General features: G+C 40.1%; 1 protein-coding gene across 1 annotated transcript in view; it reads right to left on the bottom strand.

The window, feature by feature from the left end:
• Positions 1-21551, bottom strand: part of dnah5 (dynein, axonemal, heavy chain 5) — a 125059-nt gene extending 103508 nt beyond the window's left edge. Inside the window, exons 1-19 of the mRNA XM_030072103.1 lie at positions 21495-21551; positions 12887-13021; positions 12490-12589; positions 11567-11724; positions 10020-10238; positions 9568-9705; positions 8560-8736; positions 8178-8291; positions 7870-7977; positions 7244-7366; positions 6736-6951; positions 4573-4680; positions 4067-4152; positions 3589-3796; positions 3157-3270; positions 2722-2928; positions 2058-2138; positions 1714-1804; positions 1153-1298 (exon numbers count right to left, since the gene is read on the bottom strand). Coding sequence (XP_029927963.1) covers positions 1153-1298; positions 1714-1804; positions 2058-2138; positions 2722-2928; positions 3157-3270; positions 3589-3796; positions 4067-4152; positions 4573-4680; positions 6736-6951; positions 7244-7366; positions 7870-7977; positions 8178-8291; positions 8560-8736; positions 9568-9705; positions 10020-10238; positions 11567-11724; positions 12490-12589; positions 12887-13021; positions 21495-21551 — 2586 coding nt within the window. The remainder of the gene's footprint in view (positions 1-1152; positions 1299-1713; positions 1805-2057; positions 2139-2721; positions 2929-3156; positions 3271-3588; positions 3797-4066; positions 4153-4572; positions 4681-6735; positions 6952-7243; positions 7367-7869; positions 7978-8177; positions 8292-8559; positions 8737-9567; positions 9706-10019; positions 10239-11566; positions 11725-12489; positions 12590-12886; positions 13022-21494) is intronic.
• Between the last annotated feature and the right edge of the window lie 590 nt (positions 21552-22141).

Genomic DNA, 22141 nt, shown 5'->3' with positions numbered 1-22141 from the left:
TTTGGATGACTTGGATGAAAGCCCTCTACCAAATGAGATATTGAGAATATGTGACATTATATTTGTGTTCATTAGCTGCCTCTTTTAACATAATACAAAACTGCTATACATAGCTCCTGGGATTAACACAGTAAGAAAGACGTATATGAATGAAAACGTATGTAGGAACTCTTGTCAGGTCATTTCTGTTGTTTTTTTTCCTATTTCAACTGAACTGCATTAGCGCTGTTGTTGGGTAAAAACCTTGGATCACTGAAATGTGAAATTCAGTGAATTAAGAAAACCAAGCTTGTTTTTATCTCAACTATCAAGTATTTTTTAGTTTGCCCAATGGATTTTGAAAGTGTTCCATCACCCCACTGTGGTAACATTTTCTTTATCCACTGAGGAGCATGTAGTCCTGCAATTTGTGTAGTGTAAAACATGAACATCACCAAAGTTAGAGTTATAAGATTTTGACCTGACAGGGAAAATATGCAGGATTTGTTATGAATTACCTGAGCACAAAATGCAATTATGTCCAGTTCAATAAGTGTTGATGATTTTTTTTACACAATATTGAACATCTAATGGCATAGGTGGGGAATCCCAAGAGTCAACATGTTATTTTTCTCATCTTGTCAGCAGCGAGAGATCATTCATTTCCATTCCTGTTTGATGACTTGGCAGCTGTTCTATCACATTAACGAGTCAAGATTCATGACCTGTCGCCTCCACTGCCAATGAGCCTCTCTGTGTTCATTCACAAGGACTGACAAAGAAAAGGATAGAAATACCACTGTAATGGACAATGAGCATTAATCTACATAAGATGTGCATGACTCATCGTCAAACAAAACATTACAGGAATGGCCCATGACAACTTAAAAAAAAAAGTTGAGTCTGAGTAGAAATTATTCAGTATTTTAAAGCAATAGTTCAAGTATACTTCTGTGAGAGGTACCTCTTGGCGATATAAGATTTTTGTTGTTTAATGATCAATGCCATTTTGAATTGTATTGAATTTTTTAAAAAGTGTTCAGTGAATTGTGTAAGTGCACAGTGCACAAATAAATTTTGCTCAGTCAGCCTGCATGTGGGTAAGGCAGGCTGACTGGCAGGCTGAATAAATGTGTGATTAAGATGTGTGGTTGAGATGGAGTATTTATTTACCCTGGTGGTCTGAAAAAACTCCTCACAAGTTTCGGGCTCCTTCTCTGGCAGAACACACAACGTGGCTGTGCTCATCTCCTGAAGCACCGCGTCTATCCTGAACTCCACTAAGTCATTCACCCTATCCATCAACAACTCCAGGTCCGCTGGAGAGACAGGAGGTGGGAGGAATGGAGACAGACAGATAGACAGACACAAAAGAAGAAGAAGAGAAGAGAAGAAGAGAGAGAGAGAGAAAGAGAGAGAGGGAGAGATACAGAGGTAGAGAGGCGAAGGGGTGGGGGTGGGGCGGTAGGCAGAAGGAAAGGCAGACCAAGAAATAAAGAAAAATGTTAAAGAGGGAAGGAGGAAAGGTGCAAAGGGTCAGCAATTGTGTGAGGAGTTAGTTCTCGAGAGTACACACACACAAATACAACATGTGCATAAACAGAAACACACACAAACAGAGAGTACACAGTGAATCCATTAATGCAAATTTTATCAGACATTGCCGGTGCTGAGTTGCAGGATGTCTTCCGTGTCAGCGAATGGGACATTGATCTTGCTGGATATTCTGCTTACCCAGTGCCTTGTCGATGCGGCTGAGGTACTTGTCTATGTTCAGAGACGTCCAGCTGAGGGAGGTCAAACCTGGCAGTATAGCCTCATCCACCTATCAAATCAGTGATGTGTAATTAAGATCATAATTTGTGTTGGAAAAAAGCTGTTTGAGACTCATGAGATACAAAACAATAGCAAAAGCAGCTAAGTTTAGCCTCACTTATGATCACTTTTTATGTGGGTCTGAATTCACCTTCATGTTAAGCAATTTCAAAACAATGGAAACAGCAAAAAGAAAAAAGAAAAAAAAAACTGTCTGTATTCCCAAACAACTTTGATGACAGTCCTACCACATCTTATCTCACCTTAGCTACGTGAGGCATGGCCAGCTGCTCAAAGGCGCTCTGAATCTTGGCCCGCACTCTGGAGTTCTCGCTCAGCATCAACTAGAAGGAGAAGATAGCGACAGGATTGTTTTACTGCTTGTAAAAGTGCTGAATTGATTTATTCAGTGGAGAATATTTTTGATGTACAACAACACAGTCAACTGTTTTTTATGTAGGTGTGAGGGGTGAATTCTACCATGAAATGACAAAACACTGTCTTTTAACAGTTTACAAAATTCACAGTCAGCAGCTATTACTCTGGCCTTCAATCTTGCTTGTCTAAATTGTATCTATTTACAGACAGGGCTGGATGATATATCTTTATTATATTAATATTGTAATATGAGGTTTGAAATTGGTTTTAAAGACCGATAAGCCTTACTTATTAGACTGCTCAAGTTGATCTGTTATTTGTCTCTACCTGCTTGCTAATTCTATCTATGTTGCTAATGACTATAAAAAAATCTCTTGTAGCTAAATATCTTATGAAAGCATCCACACTCATCAGTGCATGATTTTCTAAATATTGAAACTGAGGTATTCTACCAGAGATATTGTGAGATTTGATTTTGTCCATGTCACCCAGCTCCATTCATAACAGTGTATAACTGTGTGTGACTGTGTATTATTACTGTCAGTTCACCTGTAGTTTGTTGTAGTTCTGTTTGAGGGTGCCCTGTTTCTGCTGCAGCAGGGCAGCAAAGGTGGGTATCTCCAACCCCATCCTTGTCATGCAGTCTGTCTCCCGGATCTGGCTCAGGATCTCTGGGTCGAAGTTCACAAACAGCTCCCCTGTCTCTGGAGACCTGACCAGCAGAGAGGCCTGCAGGCCCACCCTGGCATCCTCTACCTGGAAAGGAGGGAGGGGAAGAAGGTGCGATCAGAACAGACTGGAAGGAAGAAACCAGGATTAAGACAGGAGAATGCACACTTACGAATATGTGTCTTACAAGTGGAAACCATAAATTAAAATTATTTTCAAGGCTTTTCTGTATTGTTTTAACCTGCAGGGAGGAAAAACAGTCATTTAGGGCATTTACTTCTACTGAGCCAAAACTATGTTCCCTCTCTCCCTCACCTGCTTCATCCAGCCATGATGATAGAGCATCTCAAACTCGAGCAGGACCCTGGCCACTCTGTTGTAGTTCTTGATGATCCTCTTAGCCTCGCATGTGGAAAGAACCCCTGGTTGCTGATTACAGAAAGAAAATTACAGGACGGAGTGAGAGAGGTAAAGGAGATGGCCTGATGGGGAATGGGAGAGGGCCAGGAGAGGGATCAATTCAGTGATTCAGAAGGAAGAAGACTGATACCAAAGACACTGTAAGTCAATAAAAACAACTCTAACAAGCCACTCAAAAGTCCAGATACACATTCACAGTGGAGTCACAAAATTCAGTTTTTCTACATCTTGCCAAAAACAACATACTAGTAGAGAAAAGGAAAAAAAGATGTTTTAATTTAAACCACGATAACATTCCATGATAGACATAGGTATAATCAGTTTAACCTGCTTAAAGAGATCCATAGGGCCCTGGATCCTGCGGTACAGTTGGCGAGCCCACAGGATCCGACCCGCCACCGGGGGCAGGTCCCGGCCAGTGGGTGGATCCAGTTTCTGCTTAGTGTAGATACGGGAGACCATTTCAATGTCTCGCCCATAGTTCTGTAGAATGCACTGGTACTTCTCCTCAATGCCAAGGTCAGGGATACCCAGCCTGTTTTACAGTCAGTCAAAAAAAGTTACAGTTCAGTACAGAATAAATACAGAATAAAATAAATACGGTGTGAGTAAAATGAACTGCAAATGTAAAAGTGGCATTTGTGTAAATATTGTGCTGAATGCTATGGACCATATCAGAGTGGTGGGCGATGGTCTTTCTTGAAGATGTTAAATGGCTTAAATATATGATGTAAGCACTGAAATGTGTAACATGAGTAACATGAGGATGACTAAGAAGACAGGGAGCATTCAACAAAAAACAAACCTTTCAAATTTCTTCAGCACATTTAGGGCTCTCTCCGTACTCTGAATCTTTTCAAATGTGCTTTCCATAAAACTCTTCAACTGATTCTGGAAACACCACGATAATCAACAAAAATAATGAAATCATGGACTGAAACATTTGCATACAAGATAACAGCCAAGACCTTGACCAGCATGACTTTAGCATGTAGGCTAGATCTGCATGGAGATAAACCTAATCATGGACTATGTAAGTGCTAGTATGTCCACACTGTATCATACATATTACAAGGTAAAGTGCATGCAGATTGGCAAAAATGCAGATCAGTTACACCAGTATGTGACAATCAGACGCAGCATTTCAACTCTTCTCAGTGAGCACAAAACAACTGCACTAACATGAGCTACTTATTTTAATGGGTGGCCTGAAACAATCATATGCACTTATGGGTAAGCCGTATAGGCGCATGCTGTTAACAACTCAATGATTGTTAACGGTACAATAAGTGTTTGTAATAATAAACTCACATGGAGCTCGGTGGTACTTTTACAGAATTCGTCATAGTCAACATCGAAGTCAGTTCTTCTCTGGTCAAGGAAACTGTAATGCTTTTTCTTCATGCTCAGCACAATAGCCTGGCATGCACGTGTGCGCGCGCGCGCACACACACACACACACACACACACACACACACACACACACGCACATTTGCATACACACACAAAGAAATACTGAAGTTAGTTTTCAATTATTTCACAGTTCTAATTCCTTTCTATTAAAAAAAAATTCTCAAGCATCATCCTCAGTTTTCTGCTATATAAATTTTTCAAAAGGGTTGTTTTTTATACATATCTTTTAATAATCTCTGGGTTGAATTTGCCTTTAAAACCATTTAATTGGCCAAGAGTGTCTAAGGGCTGCAAGGTGATAACATGTTTACGTTGGCAGGACATCATTTTCAGTCTGGAAGAAGCTAAGACCTTTTACGTTAGCAAAGTGAGAACACAGTGCATAATAATGGTGGTGATTAAACACTACATAACAGCTTATCATAAAATATATATGCACTGTTCAGCTAAGTGTCAACTTTTATAAGATGACTGGAGCTTTGCTGTGTAGTTTTGTCCATTTCTGCCTTGTTATTTAAGCCATGAAAGATCTGATGCAATTATGGGAAAGTGTTAAACCACTGCTGAAAAAAATGAACATGAGCCTACAAAGCAAGTGTGATAAACAACAAATGGTAATGGTTGATGGTAATTCTCTCATGTTGCATGCAGTTAATATTTATGTTATTATGCTGAAGTCAACAGAGCTTTGTTGTTGCATTGCAACAAGTCAGGCTCTAGACCCACCTGATCAATACTCTATTTACTTCTACATGTTTTGAAAGTAAAAAATGTAGCAAGAAAGGTGTCACGCACTGCTTAATCAAACATAAAGCGTGTTGCATGTCATGTCTTTTTCTTGCAAAAAGATGCAGAAATAAATAGAATATTGATCAAGTCAGTCTAGAGCTTTGTTGGTGTGAGCCAATACTTTTAGACTTGAGCATATTTGAACTTCCTGCACTTGAGCAGCACCCCAAGACAGCAAGTCAGAGTTTGGCTGTGCAGGAGACATAGTTTTTGTAAATGTTAAGTTATAATTTAGCTTTATGTAGTTGTTTCATGTCAAAAAATTTTTACAAGTGCATGCTGACTGGTAAGATGAAGATGGACCATGCATTAAGAGATATAAGCAGATGACTATGACATGTTACCTCCCATTTTGCCTGCATTTCTGCAGTCTGTCCATCCAAGGAAGCAGAAAAACAGATATTGATAACATTATTACCCACTCAAAAAGGAAAAATAAAGGTTAGTCACCTTCCTAGAAATTAATATCTAGACACCAGTTGAAGAAACTGTAGTTGCATTCAAGAAATCAACTGTATTATTCCTGTGGCCCGGTGCAGTCCAGTCTGCATTTGTGATCACAAATAACCATTTTCCAAAGCAAGGAACTAAAGAACCAAGACTGTGGTCTACGATGGCATGCTAATGCACAGCCCAAAGCAGCTGCATGAATAAATTAAAAGGTAGAGTCATTTCTGGATAAATGCATTCCTAACACAGAGTTGCCCTGTCATTTGCTTGATTAAAGTTTTAATTGTCTCAGCACTTTAAAATCCTTCTCTGACCTATCTCCTCCACTTCATCGACATAACTGAAGAGCATTTGAGAGGGAATTACTCAAATTATAGCATTTATCTGGTCAATACATTTCATAATAAGGGAGGAGTTCCAAATCTTATTTATATATTCATTTTACACACAGTGTTGAATGTTATTCTTACTCAGTAGATCTTTCTGTATACTACACTGGTCATATTTTCATCTTTCTCACTAGAGATATACATGAACAACTAGGATCTCTTGTGTTTCTGACTGTAGGAAAAAGCATTAAATATTCACTAATGAGCAATAGTGAAGATTTAACAATGAAATGTCATGATATTCACAATACCACTTTCAAACAGACAATGTATTCATCTCTTGACATCTTGAATTGAGAATACCAAAGAAAATAAAAAACATCAAAATGCAAATGAATTTAGTCTCATCTGTTAACTAAACATAAAAGCATGTCTAATTGAAGGAATGCCTTTCTGTGACAGTAAAAAGATCAGGACAATAGTTGATACCCACTTGAAATTTGGTGGCTATGGTCTCCAGTCCCTCTATCTTGGAGTCATGCAGGGCAGAGTAAGTGGAAATGGTGCTGAACATTTCCAGGATCTTGCTGAGCCGTCGCTGGAACGTATCAAACTTGCCAAAAATGTACATCTCGCTGAAGTCAAACTGTCTCTCTGATGGAGTCTGTTCCAGTTTCTCCTTGGTCTTGTGGAAATATCGCTGGTATTCCTGGATGACACAGATTGGAAGATATGATAAGACCGTCCTCATCCATTCTCACTTATATTTAGGCAGCAACAAGTAGCCAAGATGAAACGCATTTGGTCAAGGCAACTTTTGTTATAGCATCATGGCAATATCATCTCAATCCAGTATTGAATAGTTACTACTAAACTAAGAAAACACTTGCATCCTGCAGAAAACCAACTACAACCAATAAAAACCTACACACAGAGACATTATGGAAAATACATGAATTATACTTTAAGAAAAAAAAAAAACAACAGGCTGAGTGCAGTACCTGGTTTAGGTGTATAGCAGCTCTGATTTTGTCAGCCACTTCCTGGTGAGGCTGGTCCCAAATGGTAGCAGAGCCATTATTAGTAATGTAGGCCTTGCAGGCTGTGATCATCTGGTTGGTCACCTGGAGAAACATGGAGATGAGACAGAAAGCAGTAACACCAAGTTGTGGGTTTGCATTCTTCTGGACCCTGGCAACAAAGGCTAGAAATGTACAACCTGTTACATCAGGTACATATTACATTATTACAAATACATAGGTCTACCAAAAGCCACATGGACAAATGATTTCCTGTGATTGCTGCAATATGATCAGTGGATCAATGTCATGTTTCTACTCTATTCTTCTCTATCCTGGTATGAATCTGCTAAGCTGTTTGTCCTCCAGGATATTAGATATGGAGATTTTACACGCCTTTTATTCCGTGGCTCATGTTTTTTTCAGTCCGGGTTTATGTAAGACTGCTCTAAGGAGGCAGAATTTTAATGGATTTGAATGAAAACAATATGAAGATTATAGCCAAGCAGTATCACTGGGCTACTGCCCAAAATCTTGAAATCCCATTCTTAACAAAAATACAGTCCTCTTAGACACTGTTACATACACATTCATTTAGCAACTCTTACCTTAATAAAGAGTGATGTGATTTTTTCAGATGTGTTGTAGTAGCGAGAAATGCTGTGGATCATCCTGATGGCATTGATTAAACCTGGGATTGCATCCACCATCGACACCTGTGCTCACACAGCAAACATGATCTGTAACTTTTTAAGCAAATCATACTTACACAAACAAAAAAAAAGAGGAACATTTTTTTTTTTTTTTTTGAAATTCTTCACATTCAGTCATTTTCTACAAGGTGTCTAATCCCTTCACTCTGCCTGTAATGCAATGCAATTATCTATCCTTAAAGTGTGCAAGGCATTTTTCTCACAGGGTCGCTGTTGTAGAGAGGGTCACAGAACTTCTCCAGGCTGTAAAGGTACTTGACGTTGTCTTTGGCCTCATTGGCTGAGTCAGTGATCCTGATGTCTAGCTCTCGCCATGACTGAACAACAAACAGAACATTTTACATTAGACTGTATCACAGGTAGCACTGAAATATAAAAATATGAGCCTTATTGTAAAATGAACAATAATTCTGGCATTGTGTTAAAATGAACAATAAAAAATGGAAAGTCAAGATTTCTATTTAATTCCACTCAAATATCTAAATACACTGTCTTGTGATATCTGTTAAATCCATTAAGATCATATACTTGGTGGTATAGTGACTATGAACATCCTCAGATTCAGCAGTCTCAGCAGTTTCAAACCTTGATGAGTTTAGACTTGGCCATCACGAGTATGCCCAGTACAGCCTTGACGTCAGGGCTCTTGAGCTGGTCCAGAAGGTAGTTGAAGCGGGACATCCGTTTCTTCCAGTAGTCCAGTTCAGCCCGAGGGCCCAAGTCGTCTGCCTCCTTCCTCAACTGGTCACTCTCAGCTAGGACCTGAAGAGCAGTGATATAGCTTTTCTATTTAGGGATCACCTATTAAGTTCACCCTTTGCATTCCCCAAAGTCACAGCTTCATCCTTTGGCCATTTGAAATGTAATGAAACAGCATTTCAACCACTCAATATCTACTAAGTATTCAATCAATGTCCGTGCACTTTGTATAGTTTGTGTATGATACTAGAAAACAGGTTTATAAACTAAGAAATGCATTCAGGCTGATTAGGCAACAGCAATACAAATGCTGCTTATTTGTGATCAAAAAAGTTAAATCAAGATGATTAATAGGAAAAAACCCAATGGGAAGAACGGGTTCTTCTGGAATGTCAAAATAGATCAGCATTTACAAAAATTATTTAGAAATAAAGTAAGAACAGGCTAATAATGAAGTCATGCACATTTTTAGTCAAATACTGGTATTGTGGTTTTTACCTGTTACATCTTCTCTAAATAGGGGGCAGTTTCTAAGCCCCAGAGCAAGACCTGAGGCCATGAGGAACACCAGAAAACCCCAAATCCAAAGGTGCATCATATCCATGTGGCTGCTTTCCCCAGCAATGTATAGCAGTCCTAATTGTTCCTTCATCAGCTCGTGTTTGGTACTGTAGGTATGTTATGATTTCACACACTTTCATGTGAAGTGTTTTCATGGTGTTTTTGAGTGACTTCAGTATTGTCCTCCACAATACTCCACGTAATATAGCCAATTTATTGAGCATCTACCAGTTCTGAAAGAACAGAAAAACTTTGACAGCAGAGGTCTATGACCAACTGTGGATATCTATCAACCAGTCGACTTTGAGGGGGCAGTAACGGACACAAATTTACCTGTTCAATCTGTTTGATCCAAACTTTCATGCAAGCCTCCATCTTCTCAGTGGTCTCTGTACTGTTGGCTGCTACCATGTAGTCTGATGGGCCCTTGAGCGACCGCAGGTCAAACGTGTCACACTCCTTCAGGTTCACCTGGAGGAAAACCATGCAAGCTATTATTTATTTCATTGATCAAACAGCAAAGACACTCTTTCTAACATTGATTTTAGGATTTTATGAGTAAGACTTGTGAGAACAGTGCAAAGTTTAGCAGTTCAAACAAATCAGTGTAAATCATAGCAACACGTGTCTCTCTAAATCAGTGGTAAAATAATAAAATTCCTTTTCCCTCCTAGCAGAGTAATTTGGACCAGCAGTTAAACAATGCAGCTGCTTTGAACGGGACAATCAGGCCTGTGGACTGGAAAATCTGTTTTGCATGTGTGATAAGACTTTGTGTGCCTCACCTTTTCCTGCAGGCTCTCCTGTGCTCCAGCCAAGACAGACACAAAGCTGTCCAATGACGCTATAAAGTCCTGTTTGACAGCCTGGGCCTGAGGGCTGGCCAGCTCCCCCCAGCCGTGGTTCATCTTCTTCAGGGTGGGGATGAAGATCTCAGACAGCAGCTGCTCCACACTCTTCAACAGACCCCCTTCAGTAGTATCCAACATATTGAAGTTCACATCCTGGAAAGGGACAACAGCACACACATATCATCATTATGCTGGACAAGCGTAATACCTTAAACTATGATATTTTACTGGAATTAGTAATTGGCACTGTCTTTAATGTGCAGGAGATCTTTCATTCCCATTTAACTGCGTAAAACTATTACAAAATTCATGATATCATGTCAGAAATGTTTCAACCTGTAAAGTTGATTACTCAGACATACTGTACCAATACCAGACCAGAAGTGTAATATATACATAGTACTTATATTTTTTCATTTTATAGGACTGCCAGAGTCCACCAGAAATGTCACCCAACTTTAGTGAAAGAAAACTGAATAATTGCGATCTTAACAACAATGATATGAAGGTCTGTTTGCATGTCACACAATTTTACATCATTTCGATGACATCAACATCTAAAAGTTGTCTTTCTTTATCATATAGAATGGATTCATCTCACTTTAAGAATACAGCACACTGTTATGTTTATGATGCTCTATCTTACACAACATCAGTGTGCGCGCACACACACACACACACACACACACACACACACACACACACACGTTCAGCTTCCTTCCTGTCATGCTGTGACTACTTTGTAACAGGCATGTTCTGTTATCAGTGCTGGTGATTAGCTTTATAGCTGACAGTGGGTGATCAGCGAGGATCAATGGCCAGAGCTGTGTGGAGCGTCTGAATGCGAACGCCAATCTTTCCTCATTTCAGTATAGCTCTAAATGAAAAGAAGCTGCCCACGTTAAAGGAAACCATTTATCACACAAGTGGACTAAAAGGGGGAAACCATTGGCCAAGAAAAAGCAATTAGATTTCTCTTGTCTCCATGGGTACATTATTCGTCTGTATATGTTCCAATGTTTTATCCTTTCTGTTGGCTTCTGAGGTTTGCCCTACCTGCTTTCCAACTGTGCATCTTGTGAATGTTGATTTTTTTATTATAATTATTATTATTATTATTCATTGCAATTCTGTTCTGGTGAAAATTCAATGAAGCAATGTTTCAATAGAATTTTGTTGCAACAATTTGGCTGTTTTCTAGCGGGAAACAAAGATAACATAAAACTTTTTTTGTGTGCAACTGAAAAATACAACTGCATGCCTTGAATGGTTCTAGTTATTTCAACAGGGTATTGAGCCGTATGATTTGAGAAAAGCTGACAAAATTTTTCACTGTTTCCAAAGTGTTGTAATTGTTAAGTGCAGGGAAACCTCCAGTGCACATTTTTCACTTTTGTCTTCCCAGTCAATCTTTGCTAAAACTAAGAAAAAAAATCAACATAGATGGCCTTGGTGCTCACAAACGGTAAAAGCAGTCTCACCCTGTGTATGTTCTCAGAGGTGATAGTCTTAGAGGTGTTGGCTCTGGTGAAGAAGACACACACTCCGGTCAGCGCCACGTCTCTCCCCTCTGTCACAAACACTTTCGACCTCTTGCTGCGACCAGGTTGTTGGGCAACAGGCTGAGCAGGGGCAGGCACTGGGGTTACTGCTGCTGCCAAGAATTGGACACAGGAGACACAAGTTAGATATTAAAAAAAAAAAAAAAAAAAAAAAACACCTTCCTCCCTCTCTCTCTGGAGTATAATAGTTAGAGCTGGGGCTCAGCCAGAAATCACATTTTATGTGAAAAAGCAAGCCCTGAAGCAGGGATTAGAGCGGAGCTGGGGCACTTTTTTTTAATTCTATTTAACCTTTACCAAGACAGGTACTCTGACATTAATAATATCTTTTTCAAGGGAGTCTAGGCCAAAATGAGCAGCAGCAAGTGAAGTTTCAGACTAAAAGTGACATGTAAATTTCACAATTCTCAAATTATACCAATGTACAAACTACCTCAATAAAATGAACCTAACTAAGGCAAAGACAAGAAGATACGATTAGCAAAGTCCTTTGACAATGACTTTTCAAAAATCTCAAAGAAGAGCCAGTTTATCAAGCTTAAAACCCTCTTGCATTTGGTTCTAAGCGTTGCAAAAAAAATCATATCACAACAAGCATGGGCTTTTTCACTGTGATCTTGAGTCTGGGCAATTTGAAGAGGAACAGATGAGAGCACTAGCTGATGGGAATAATAGCCTTTTCAATTACAGCATGACTGCCATCACTGTAGTTATAAGTGGTTTCATACAGGGACAGAATCATAACTTGATGTGTTGCAAATGGTTAGACATTCACATGACTTTAGGGAAAAGGCCTAATGTACAGTAATTTTATGGTGGACATATTTCCAGTATATTTGGACTGTATCTTCTTTTACCTGCTTCTAGCGGTTCAGTGTCCTGGTAGTAGAACATGAGGTGTGGAAGACCCTCAGACACAAAGAACTGCTCCATGCGGTCAATCTGCTCAGAAGCAGAAAGAGAAAACGTTCATTACAATCAGTCCTGTTGAGTCTCTGAAATAGAGCTTCTTGTTAATAATTTATTCATTATTTATAGTAATTTGAGGCACACAATAAAAAAAGCCATTCAGCAAACAAAGTAGGAGTTTAATTTAAGCGCTGCCTCAGCATTGTGAGTCTTCATAAAAAAATATATATAAATAAATAAATAAAAAAATCACATTTCATAGTTTTCTCTTCTTCAGTTGGACTCAACTCAGACAAAACACGCGCACACACACACACACACACACAGTACCTGAGCCCCCTCGAGTATGGCATCTTCAACATCAGCCTTCTCCAGTCCCAGGCATGAAGCCACGATGCTGAGGATGTAGTCATGTCTTCCATCCAGCTGGGCTCGCTTAGCCTCACGCTCCTCTTTCAGCTTTTGCTAAAACAAATAAATACACATACAGATGATAAATAAATATACCTGGAATTTATTTGTTAACAATAAGAGGGCTCAATTATTTATTACTGCATTGAAACACACCTGAATATTTACACATACAACATTTTCAGTGTTATTCTAGGTAGAGCTGGTCAAAATGGACAAAATCAAATATCACAGTATCTTTGACCAAATACCTCAATATCAATACTGTAATGACTGGGATGACTCATATGATATTAATACATAAGAGATGTTTGCTAAACAATCATCAGTATTGTGGATATGGTGACCAAGCAGATAGAGACAAATAATAAAAACAGCTAGAACAGTCCAATAAGTTCAGAAAATTATATCCCTTTACTGTAATGCAGCTTTAAAACTAGGGAAAGACAGGACTTATTCCTTATTACAATATTACAATATCTAAAATCCCTGATGATATCTAGTTTCATATCCCAATATCATTATGATATCAATTTATTGCCCAGCCCTAATTCTTGGAAGACATAGTGACAAGATAACACATGTCCAAACACAGAGCACAAATACACTTTACTTTCCTTAACATACTCTGTATGAAATGATGTGGCTGTTGGACATGGCTGATAACTGAAGCTCTCCTGCAGTCCGACTCTTCACCTCAGACATAATTTTAAAGAGTCTATCCCACCAAACCACAGCAACAGCTCTTCATTAACAAGCTACAGGCTATTCAAAAAGATCCCTCACTAAAACAAATTAGTCCACAGTCAATACATCCTCTCCTACTGTAAAAGCTGCTCCACACAAGGACAACAACGATCATATCCCAAACCAGAGGCACAAAAGTCCGTATTCATCAAAGAACATCAAGTGTTTATCTCCAGTGTCATGCTCCATCTACTGAGTGCTTCCCTGCCTCCCCTGTGACTGTCCTCAGGTGCTATTCAACTTGCATACACAGTCAGAGAAAGTCAACAACCTCAGTTAGGATGGGTTGACGAATAACCCAGCCAGGTTACAATGCCACAGACTATGAGCTGTGTTTAGGGTGGAGGGCTGGTAAAAAACAACCACAGTGGGTTGCCAAGTGCTGCTGCCTAGTAACAGAGAAACAAGGCCAGACAATAACTGATGTTAAACCTGGTGTTGTCTGTAGTGGGGCGGATGCAGGATGCATTCAAATTCTCTTATTTACCCTCCCTTCTGTCTGCCTGGTATTCAAACAGGAGATGACAAGGATAGTTCATTCTAGCTGAAAATGCATTGACGTCACTTGAGTCAGACCATTTTTTAAAGGCCCACTGCTACAACAAAAGGAGGAGACATCCGACCGTGATGGGGCCAGGCTAAAAATAGAACGCTTAAAAGCAAACACTTTCTACCAAACACAGTCTACCAGCCTGTGTCTCACAGTTGTTGTTTTTTTTTTTCCAAGGCTGGACCAAACTTTCAGTGACAGTGATAGAACTGATCAGCAACTTGTGTGAAGCACAATCAGTCAAATTTTCTTTTTATCCTGCTCTCCTGCTATCCCTCCTCTCTCTTGTTTGTGTCTGAAAGCACACATCCATGAGCATATGAATGCATGAGAAAGTGTGTGGCTGTACTCATTTCAGCTTCAATGAACAATGATTCACATTAGCCTAGTCCCTAAATGTTTGTGCTTACTATGGCCAACTGATGCTGACTGCCAAAATTTCAAGACTACAGTAGAGTGCAGGACATGAAAGCAAGCACCCTTGTTTATCAGACCAATAAATGTGCAAGGAGAGAGAGACAGAGGAGTGAAGGAGAGATGAGGAGAGAGGTGAGAGAATGACATGAGGGGATCGAATTCATAGAAACTTGAACAAACTGAAATGTGAAGGGGTAAAAAAGGAAAAGGAAATGAAAAGACCAATAAGAATAAAGAGAGGAAAGAAAGAGGAGAAAGGAAGTGGGATCGATGAGATAGAAAGGTGAGAGAAAAATGGAATGCAAAGTATAATGGCAAGCAGGAAAATAGGTAAGGACTCTAAAGCTTCTAAAGAGACTCTAAAGACACCAAGCTGACTTCAAAGAGGCAGACAGAGCACCTCCATATGTTCAGTTATGGAAATCGGCATGTCCAGGGCTCCAGCGTGCGACCTATTAGGTCGCATATGCGACCTAATTTTTTTAAGGTGCGAGTTAAATTTTAATTAGGTCGCGCCGGTGCTACTTGCAGGAGGACGAGTGAAAAAAAAATCATTTTTTTTTCTCTCATCACTCCCGTGGCTATGTTAGTGCAGTAATGGTTGTGGTTGATAATAAAAATGTCTCCTCTCTCTCGCTCCCCGTCTCTGCCTTCCTGTCTGTCTTAATGCGTGACGTGCACAGACGTACACGCGCGCTTACGCGCAGCGCGCTCACTGAATGATCACCTACGATCCCGCTAAAAAAAACTAAACAAAGAAGATGAAGCGGTCTATCATTGATTATTTTAAGAAAAAGAATGTGTCAGAGGAGGCTGTTGATGCTGGAGGGTCTGAAAATAGAGAAGCTACAAGAGAATTTTGGACTCGGAAACCGAGTCGAAAAGGCAAAGAAAATTTCCAGACTACAGCAGCGCACTGACATAGCTTGTGTAACAATGTGAAGAGTCGCCACTCCGCTGTATTTTCACTGGCTAACAGCAGCACACTGGCTTAGCTTGTCTATTCAGAGAAGAGGTATCACTTCGGCTTATTTTTTTCAATCTATGTCATCACAGGCATACTACTGCTCTTTCATTGGTAGCTGAATTGTTAGGTCTGTTTAATAAGAAATTTACATTGTTAAAACAAATAATAATTTAACATATTGTTACAGTAAAAAGTACTCTGTCAACCCTCAGGTGAAATAATTACTGATGCATCCTCTTGTCATTTTTGTTCAATCAATAACATATCATTTCGTGGTTTTATCGAAGTATTGGATCGGGACTCGGTATCGGAAGATACTCAAAATCAAATGACTCGGACTCGGGGGCAAAAAAAACGTGATCGGGACATCCCTACTTTCATTTTTATGTTTTGTTTATATGAAGAAGATGATCTATTTTGTACTGCTGCTGCAGAGAAACATAAAGTTCAAATTAAAATATTTTGCAGACAAGTTTGGGTCATTTTTAATCTTTAAATTTCATCAATATGATAAGGTCATGCATTAATAACACGCTATACAAAGAAAAATATGGTGCTACTTAATTTCTTTTGGTGCTACTAAATGAAAAGCTAGGTGGCACCAGTGCTACCTGTGAAAAAGTTAGTCTGGAGCCCTGGGCATGTCCAAAGCTAAACCGGAAGCCTTGGGACCATGGCAAAATGGAAAGAAGCAAACTAGCATACCCTTCATTTTAACAACACTCTGAATTTGTTCAAACATTTGTGTTATACAAGACAGGCTTTTATTTGGTGAGGTATGTTGTTTACCGCAACCAGTTGGAATGAGGACACTCATAACGTGCTTGTAGAGCAAAGGATCTTCTAGTAAAATCTGTGATGAACATGAATTTGCTGGCATCCGAGGGCTGTAGCATCAAAAGCAGAGGTCAGACTGCTTTGGCACAATTAGATTCAGAAAATGCTGAACATTTTTGCTAGATGATGTGTGTTTTTTTGGTTCCAAGTGCAGGCATGAATAGCGGAAAACTGGGACAATTTGGTAGTGAATGTTGAAAAACAGGATATTTTAGTGTTATAGAAATATTTGTCAGGACTCGGGACCCAGCTTGAAACTAGAGCAATCCTGGACAAACCAGGATGTCTGGTCACCGTAATTAACTGTTAACAAGGGCCAATGGGGGCTGACAGTGCAGGACACACTGTACTGCACTGCAAAAACTACCAACGCTCATGGGACAGAGAAGACCTCAACACAGGCTGACAGCCAGCAGCCAAACATCATTTTCATGTGTCATGGTACGTGTCCACAGGACTGAGCTTAAAACAGGAAGGCGACCAAGAGGGAGGTCAGGATGGACTGAGATGTGAAGAGAGAGAGAGGGACAATCCAATGGCTCAACAGGATAGAACAGAGCACAAGAAAGAAAGTGGCTTAGAAAGACAGGATGATGGAGAGAGATGGCCCACTAACTCAAAGTAGCATGACACACTAAAGACCACGACATACTTGCTGCAGAAGCAATTTTTGGTAGGTAGACTTTGAGTGCAGGGTTGCTTGCCAAACTACTGGAATTCCTCACACAGCAGCTTCCACTGTTTGAACCCCTGCATCTGCAGCAAAATGGCATCGGACTGATCGTGTTGCATGTGTTGCATGGAAAAGCATCTCCTCCTTAATCTCCTTGCACCCCCTCTGGCAGTGAACAACATGAAATTGTAGTCAGTATACTTAAGCTTGTATGTTTCAAGCAGGTGTAACCTTGCTGTAACGTATGTCACAAAGCATCATATTCTGATTTGATGTGTTTTGTTTTGCATGCATATTTATTAGTTCTTATGCTTGAACTTTGGGATTATTTGGCTTTTAGATGGCATTTTTGGACAATGATTGAACAGTACTACTTGGGTTACACGAATCACCGTCTGAACACTGTTAAGCTGGATTTCTCACTAGAGCCATCCATGCTAACATAATAGGATATATGGCAACTTGGATGGCACCTTCCACCAAATGTCATTTATGCTGGCCAGTGTTAGGTAGTGAGAGATTCAATTTATTATACAACAGTTAGTTCTGGTGATGGAGTTTGATTGGATAAGAGGCATTCCATCAGTGCTGATGTACAGTATAACAGCACAATGGCGTTTTACAACAATGGAAAATGCTTATAGTCATCACATCCATTCAGGCTGAAATGATCATTATAGGCGGATAATTAGGGCACTATGAACATTTTTTCTTTTTGTTGTTCTCTTGCAGAAGGCCATTGATATTTGTATATTATGACTATAAAGTAATGAAACAAGCGGCTTTCCTATTTACTGAATTTTGTTGATTGTTTCAAAACATAAGCTGTTTCTAATGGTTTTCAAATTCTAAATTAAATTATACTGTACGATTCGAGTATAATACGGTACATCAAATACAGTTCAAATTATAGTTACGCTTTAACCTTAAACAGGAACGGCTGCCACTGCCAAGCTGAGTAACAGCTTAAAAAAAAAAAAAAAAAAAAAAAAAAAAAAACAACGGACTACTTGACCACAATACATGCCTCCCAGGCTGTGGCAGGAGCCGCTGCTACACCTCCAGGCAGTTTTCGGGGCAGGACAGTGGCATGAGCAGACAGGACGGTGGAAACCTCCAGGGAGGCTAGCTTGCAGTCGGGAAACTGTCTGGTCAGTTTAGCTGCTTGGTCAATATCAGAAGAGTGATTATTGCTGATATGACAGCACTCCCTCTCCTTGACTATGGCGGGGCCATGTCCCCAGGGGGCGTTTTTTGTTTGTTTGTTTTGCTTAATATTGATATTGCTTAAGTAATATACTGGAGTACTAGTAACAAGAAGTGCAACAAATTCGTATTTCAGTCTCAGTGAAACCGTTACAGACTGTAACCGATATCTGTGCTGTAAGTTAGAGTTCAGTCGCCACTCTGGTTTAAAAAAACAAAAAACAAAAAACAAAACAAACAAACGGTTAGCGCTGGTGTTTCTCTTACCTGTTGTGTCACACTGAAGTAGGCTTATCAAAACCAACTAAGGCTAACTTACGTCCACGTGAAAAGGGAGACGATTTATTTTGAAAATTAGACTAACTTTGTCTTTTGACTTTCTGCCCACGCGAAAACAAACTTCTGTGCCCTCCTTATGAGGACAGGTGAATCTGGAATTTGGAATTTCGCCGCTGTGCGCGTGCTCACAGTGGGGACGCTAATCCCACACAGGTGCGACTTGGATCCGGCAGTTTCATCTAATTGTATTCATCTGAGGCTTTAAACAGGAGCTCAGCCTCCTCTGTCCATACAGGCGACTCACATTGTTTTTAGCATTCCACCATACCAGAGGTTTAGACGTTGTCCAGACGGATTTAACCGCGTTTGCTTGCATTTATAAGCGGCTCGTCACTCCTCTACATCTTTGCGCATACTCCGGTCCAGTGTGGCCTTTTTTATGAATGAAGTGGCCCTTTCAAAAAAAAAAAAAAAAAAAAAAAAAACTGCCCCCCTGTGGAAATGGCTCTCCAGCACAGTCAAGGCAGACACACACACACACACACACACACACACACACACACACATACACACACAATTTCCTCCAGTCATTCAGGTGAAAAGTAATATGTCAAGTTGTGTAATAAATTGCTCCCTGGGAGTCATGCTTAAAGGGATGGTAAACTAAAACATCCACTTTTTCATTAAAATGTTTTTAGTTTCATTGCTGGATGTAGTCAAGCGTCAGTATCAAGATGAACACTATGTGTGAAACGATTAGAGAGAAGGTCAGAACAAGAGGGAGAACATCAGGGTGATCACAGTGAAGGTATTGATTCCTACCCAGGCATGGAGGTCACACATCATAAGTTAGAGGGAGGTGGAGCCTACCAACAAGTCTGGACAGGAAAGAGCAAACGCCGCTATTAACCTGCAGGGAAAGGTCACAAAGCCACAGGCTGGGAGTGTCAACATGGTCAGCGCAGAGGGGCACTTGGCAACAAGCAGAGATTGGAAAAGTACAGTAAAGCCATGCATATGTCCTGATTTGCTATGTGATGACCCTGATTCAGTAAGGGAGGAGCTTAGGAGTGAGTTATTCCAGGAACAGACGGCAGCAGCACTCCTTGAAACAGCAGGGCAAGCAGAAGCAGAGAATGACATCTTTAACAGACCAGCCAGTTAGTAATTGGGTTGTAGCACTTCTGCAGGTGTTTGCCTGAACTACCTTTGCAGGATTTGCCGCATCTCAGCACGTTTATGTCAGCTAGCGGTGAACAACTCCCAAACTTCTGGAGTCGTTCCTGGCTCGGATTCTTGTGGGATTCACCGGATTGTAAAGCAATCGACCTGTAAGCCGTTTGTTACCGTTTTCTTTTGTATGCACTGTGCAGAGTGATCCAGCAGTCCAGTCTATTGGTGATGACAAAGCACCAGGATTCAGCCTTGAGCCAAGCTCTCCTGACCCCTGACATGACAGGTAGAGATGCGCCCTGTGTCCCAGTCTGAGTGCAGTTTGACATTTGCAAAATAAATAAATAAATAAATAAAATGTTAAAGAGCAAACTAATATATTTGTATTTTCTTTTTAAGCCACTAAATTGAATATGAAAGTAGGCCAATTAATTGATGAGGCAGTACAAGGAGACAGCCATGAGATCAGACCATTAGTATTGTCTCATAAAATATAAAAGCACCAGGCATTTTATTTCCACTACTTGCACTATCAGTCTTAACAATACCATTGCCAACGGCCAATGATTATTTTTATCATTGCAGAAGACTGAGTGTGCCGGAAAAAGGAACACTGTGTGAAGTAATAAAATAGGAAACTAAAAATGCTGGAACAGTCTCTACTCATCATTATTGATTCTTTTTTAAAATAGCAGGATGATAACTAATTTAATTATAATTTCCAATACATTTAAATGAAATATTGCCCATCTCTAGCAGCAAATCCCACCAAACCATGTTGAAGTCACACACACACAAAATCACTCACATCACAGACTATAACAAAGCATGCTAAGCCAACAGTTGCTGGGTGACCAGCCATATCACACCTGCTACCTCTCCTGTGCTGGCTACAGTGTGTGTGTGTGTGTGTGTGTGTGTGTGTGTGTGTGTGTGTGTCTGTGTGTGTCTGTGTGTGCATGTGCCTTTCAAATTGAGCAGCCAAGGATTCAGCCCAGAGACAAACAAACAAACAGACACAAACTGATCAGTGTATCACAGATTGTTCAAACCAACTCAGTTGCTGCCACTGAATACAATGAGCAGACACACACCAGCCAACAGGAGGCTCACACAGTGACGGTCAGGAACACACACACACACATGCATCCACATTCAGACAGACACAGAAGCCAGCACTGACAGGCTCTTTGTAAAGCATCCAAAACATAACTAGCTTTCAGAAATGAACAAAGCCTCATCCTGAGATAAGAATATAATGGCTAGACTACAGTGAATTGGGAAGTTGGGAAGAAATAGATGTGGGCAAAATGCATGCAGTTGCACACATTTTGCAGCATATTGTGCGATAATTTGCACAACACTTGAAGAAGTAGTCCAACTTTCTGTAAGGTCTGAGCAAAACTTTGAAAAACCTGAATATTGGAAGTAACTGTGCAGGTCCATTTAAATTCAAATCCACTTCCAAAGCCATTGCACTAGTTATGCATACATTTGCGCAACTAGTTTTGCCCATTTAAATTCAAATCACAATATGCTAAAAGAAAACTGCCATCAGAGCTTGGCATAATGCACAGGAATTATATGGATAAAATTATGTGGAAACAAAAATGAGGCAGGACAGTGACATCCAAACAATACCTCAGCAAAAACAAAAATATCGCATAAATTGTCCTACCTGAATGACCTTGGAAACAGTTTGCTTCCAGAGTTGTTTTTTAAACACCCGTGACATGACAACTCTTGATCCCTCTCAGTCAGACCCTTCTGTATGTTCCTATGATTTTTCCCATCCGCACAGGTTCTGTGTGCCGCTTCGCTCAAACACACTGACCCTATCAAATTGTTAATGTCGGTTACTCAGCCAGCTAAACCGAAGTTGTACCTACTTTATGTTTAATGGCTATCCGTGCCAGCAGCTTATAGGTTTCCACATATACTGCTGTCACGATAGATAAGATCCCTTATGAAGTATTTAAACAGACTAATAACACAGCCAATCTGCTAGAGATACACACTGGTGCACCGCACACATACACATACAAACACGTGCACAAACACAACTGTGCACATGCAGTAAGCACATACACTATACCGTACACCTGCATACACATACAGTATGTGCAAGTATACACACACACACGCACACACGCACACACAGAGACAATGGGCACACACCTCAGGTATCAAGACTTTAATAGCAGGATAGGATAGCAGCTTAATCAGGGCCTTCTCATCGTGCAGTAAAAGCCATTGTGCAAATGACAAAACAATGGTGAAACAACTCTCATAATCTGCTATGTGAGTGTGGGTGCGCGTGTGGGT

Source organism: Myripristis murdjan, chromosome 16 (assembly GCF_902150065.1).
Source record: "Myripristis murdjan chromosome 16, fMyrMur1.1, whole genome shotgun sequence".
Classification (NCBI taxonomy): Eukaryota; Metazoa; Chordata; class Actinopteri; order Holocentriformes; family Holocentridae; genus Myripristis; species Myripristis murdjan.
This window is presented reverse-complemented; position numbering and strand designations above follow the sequence as displayed.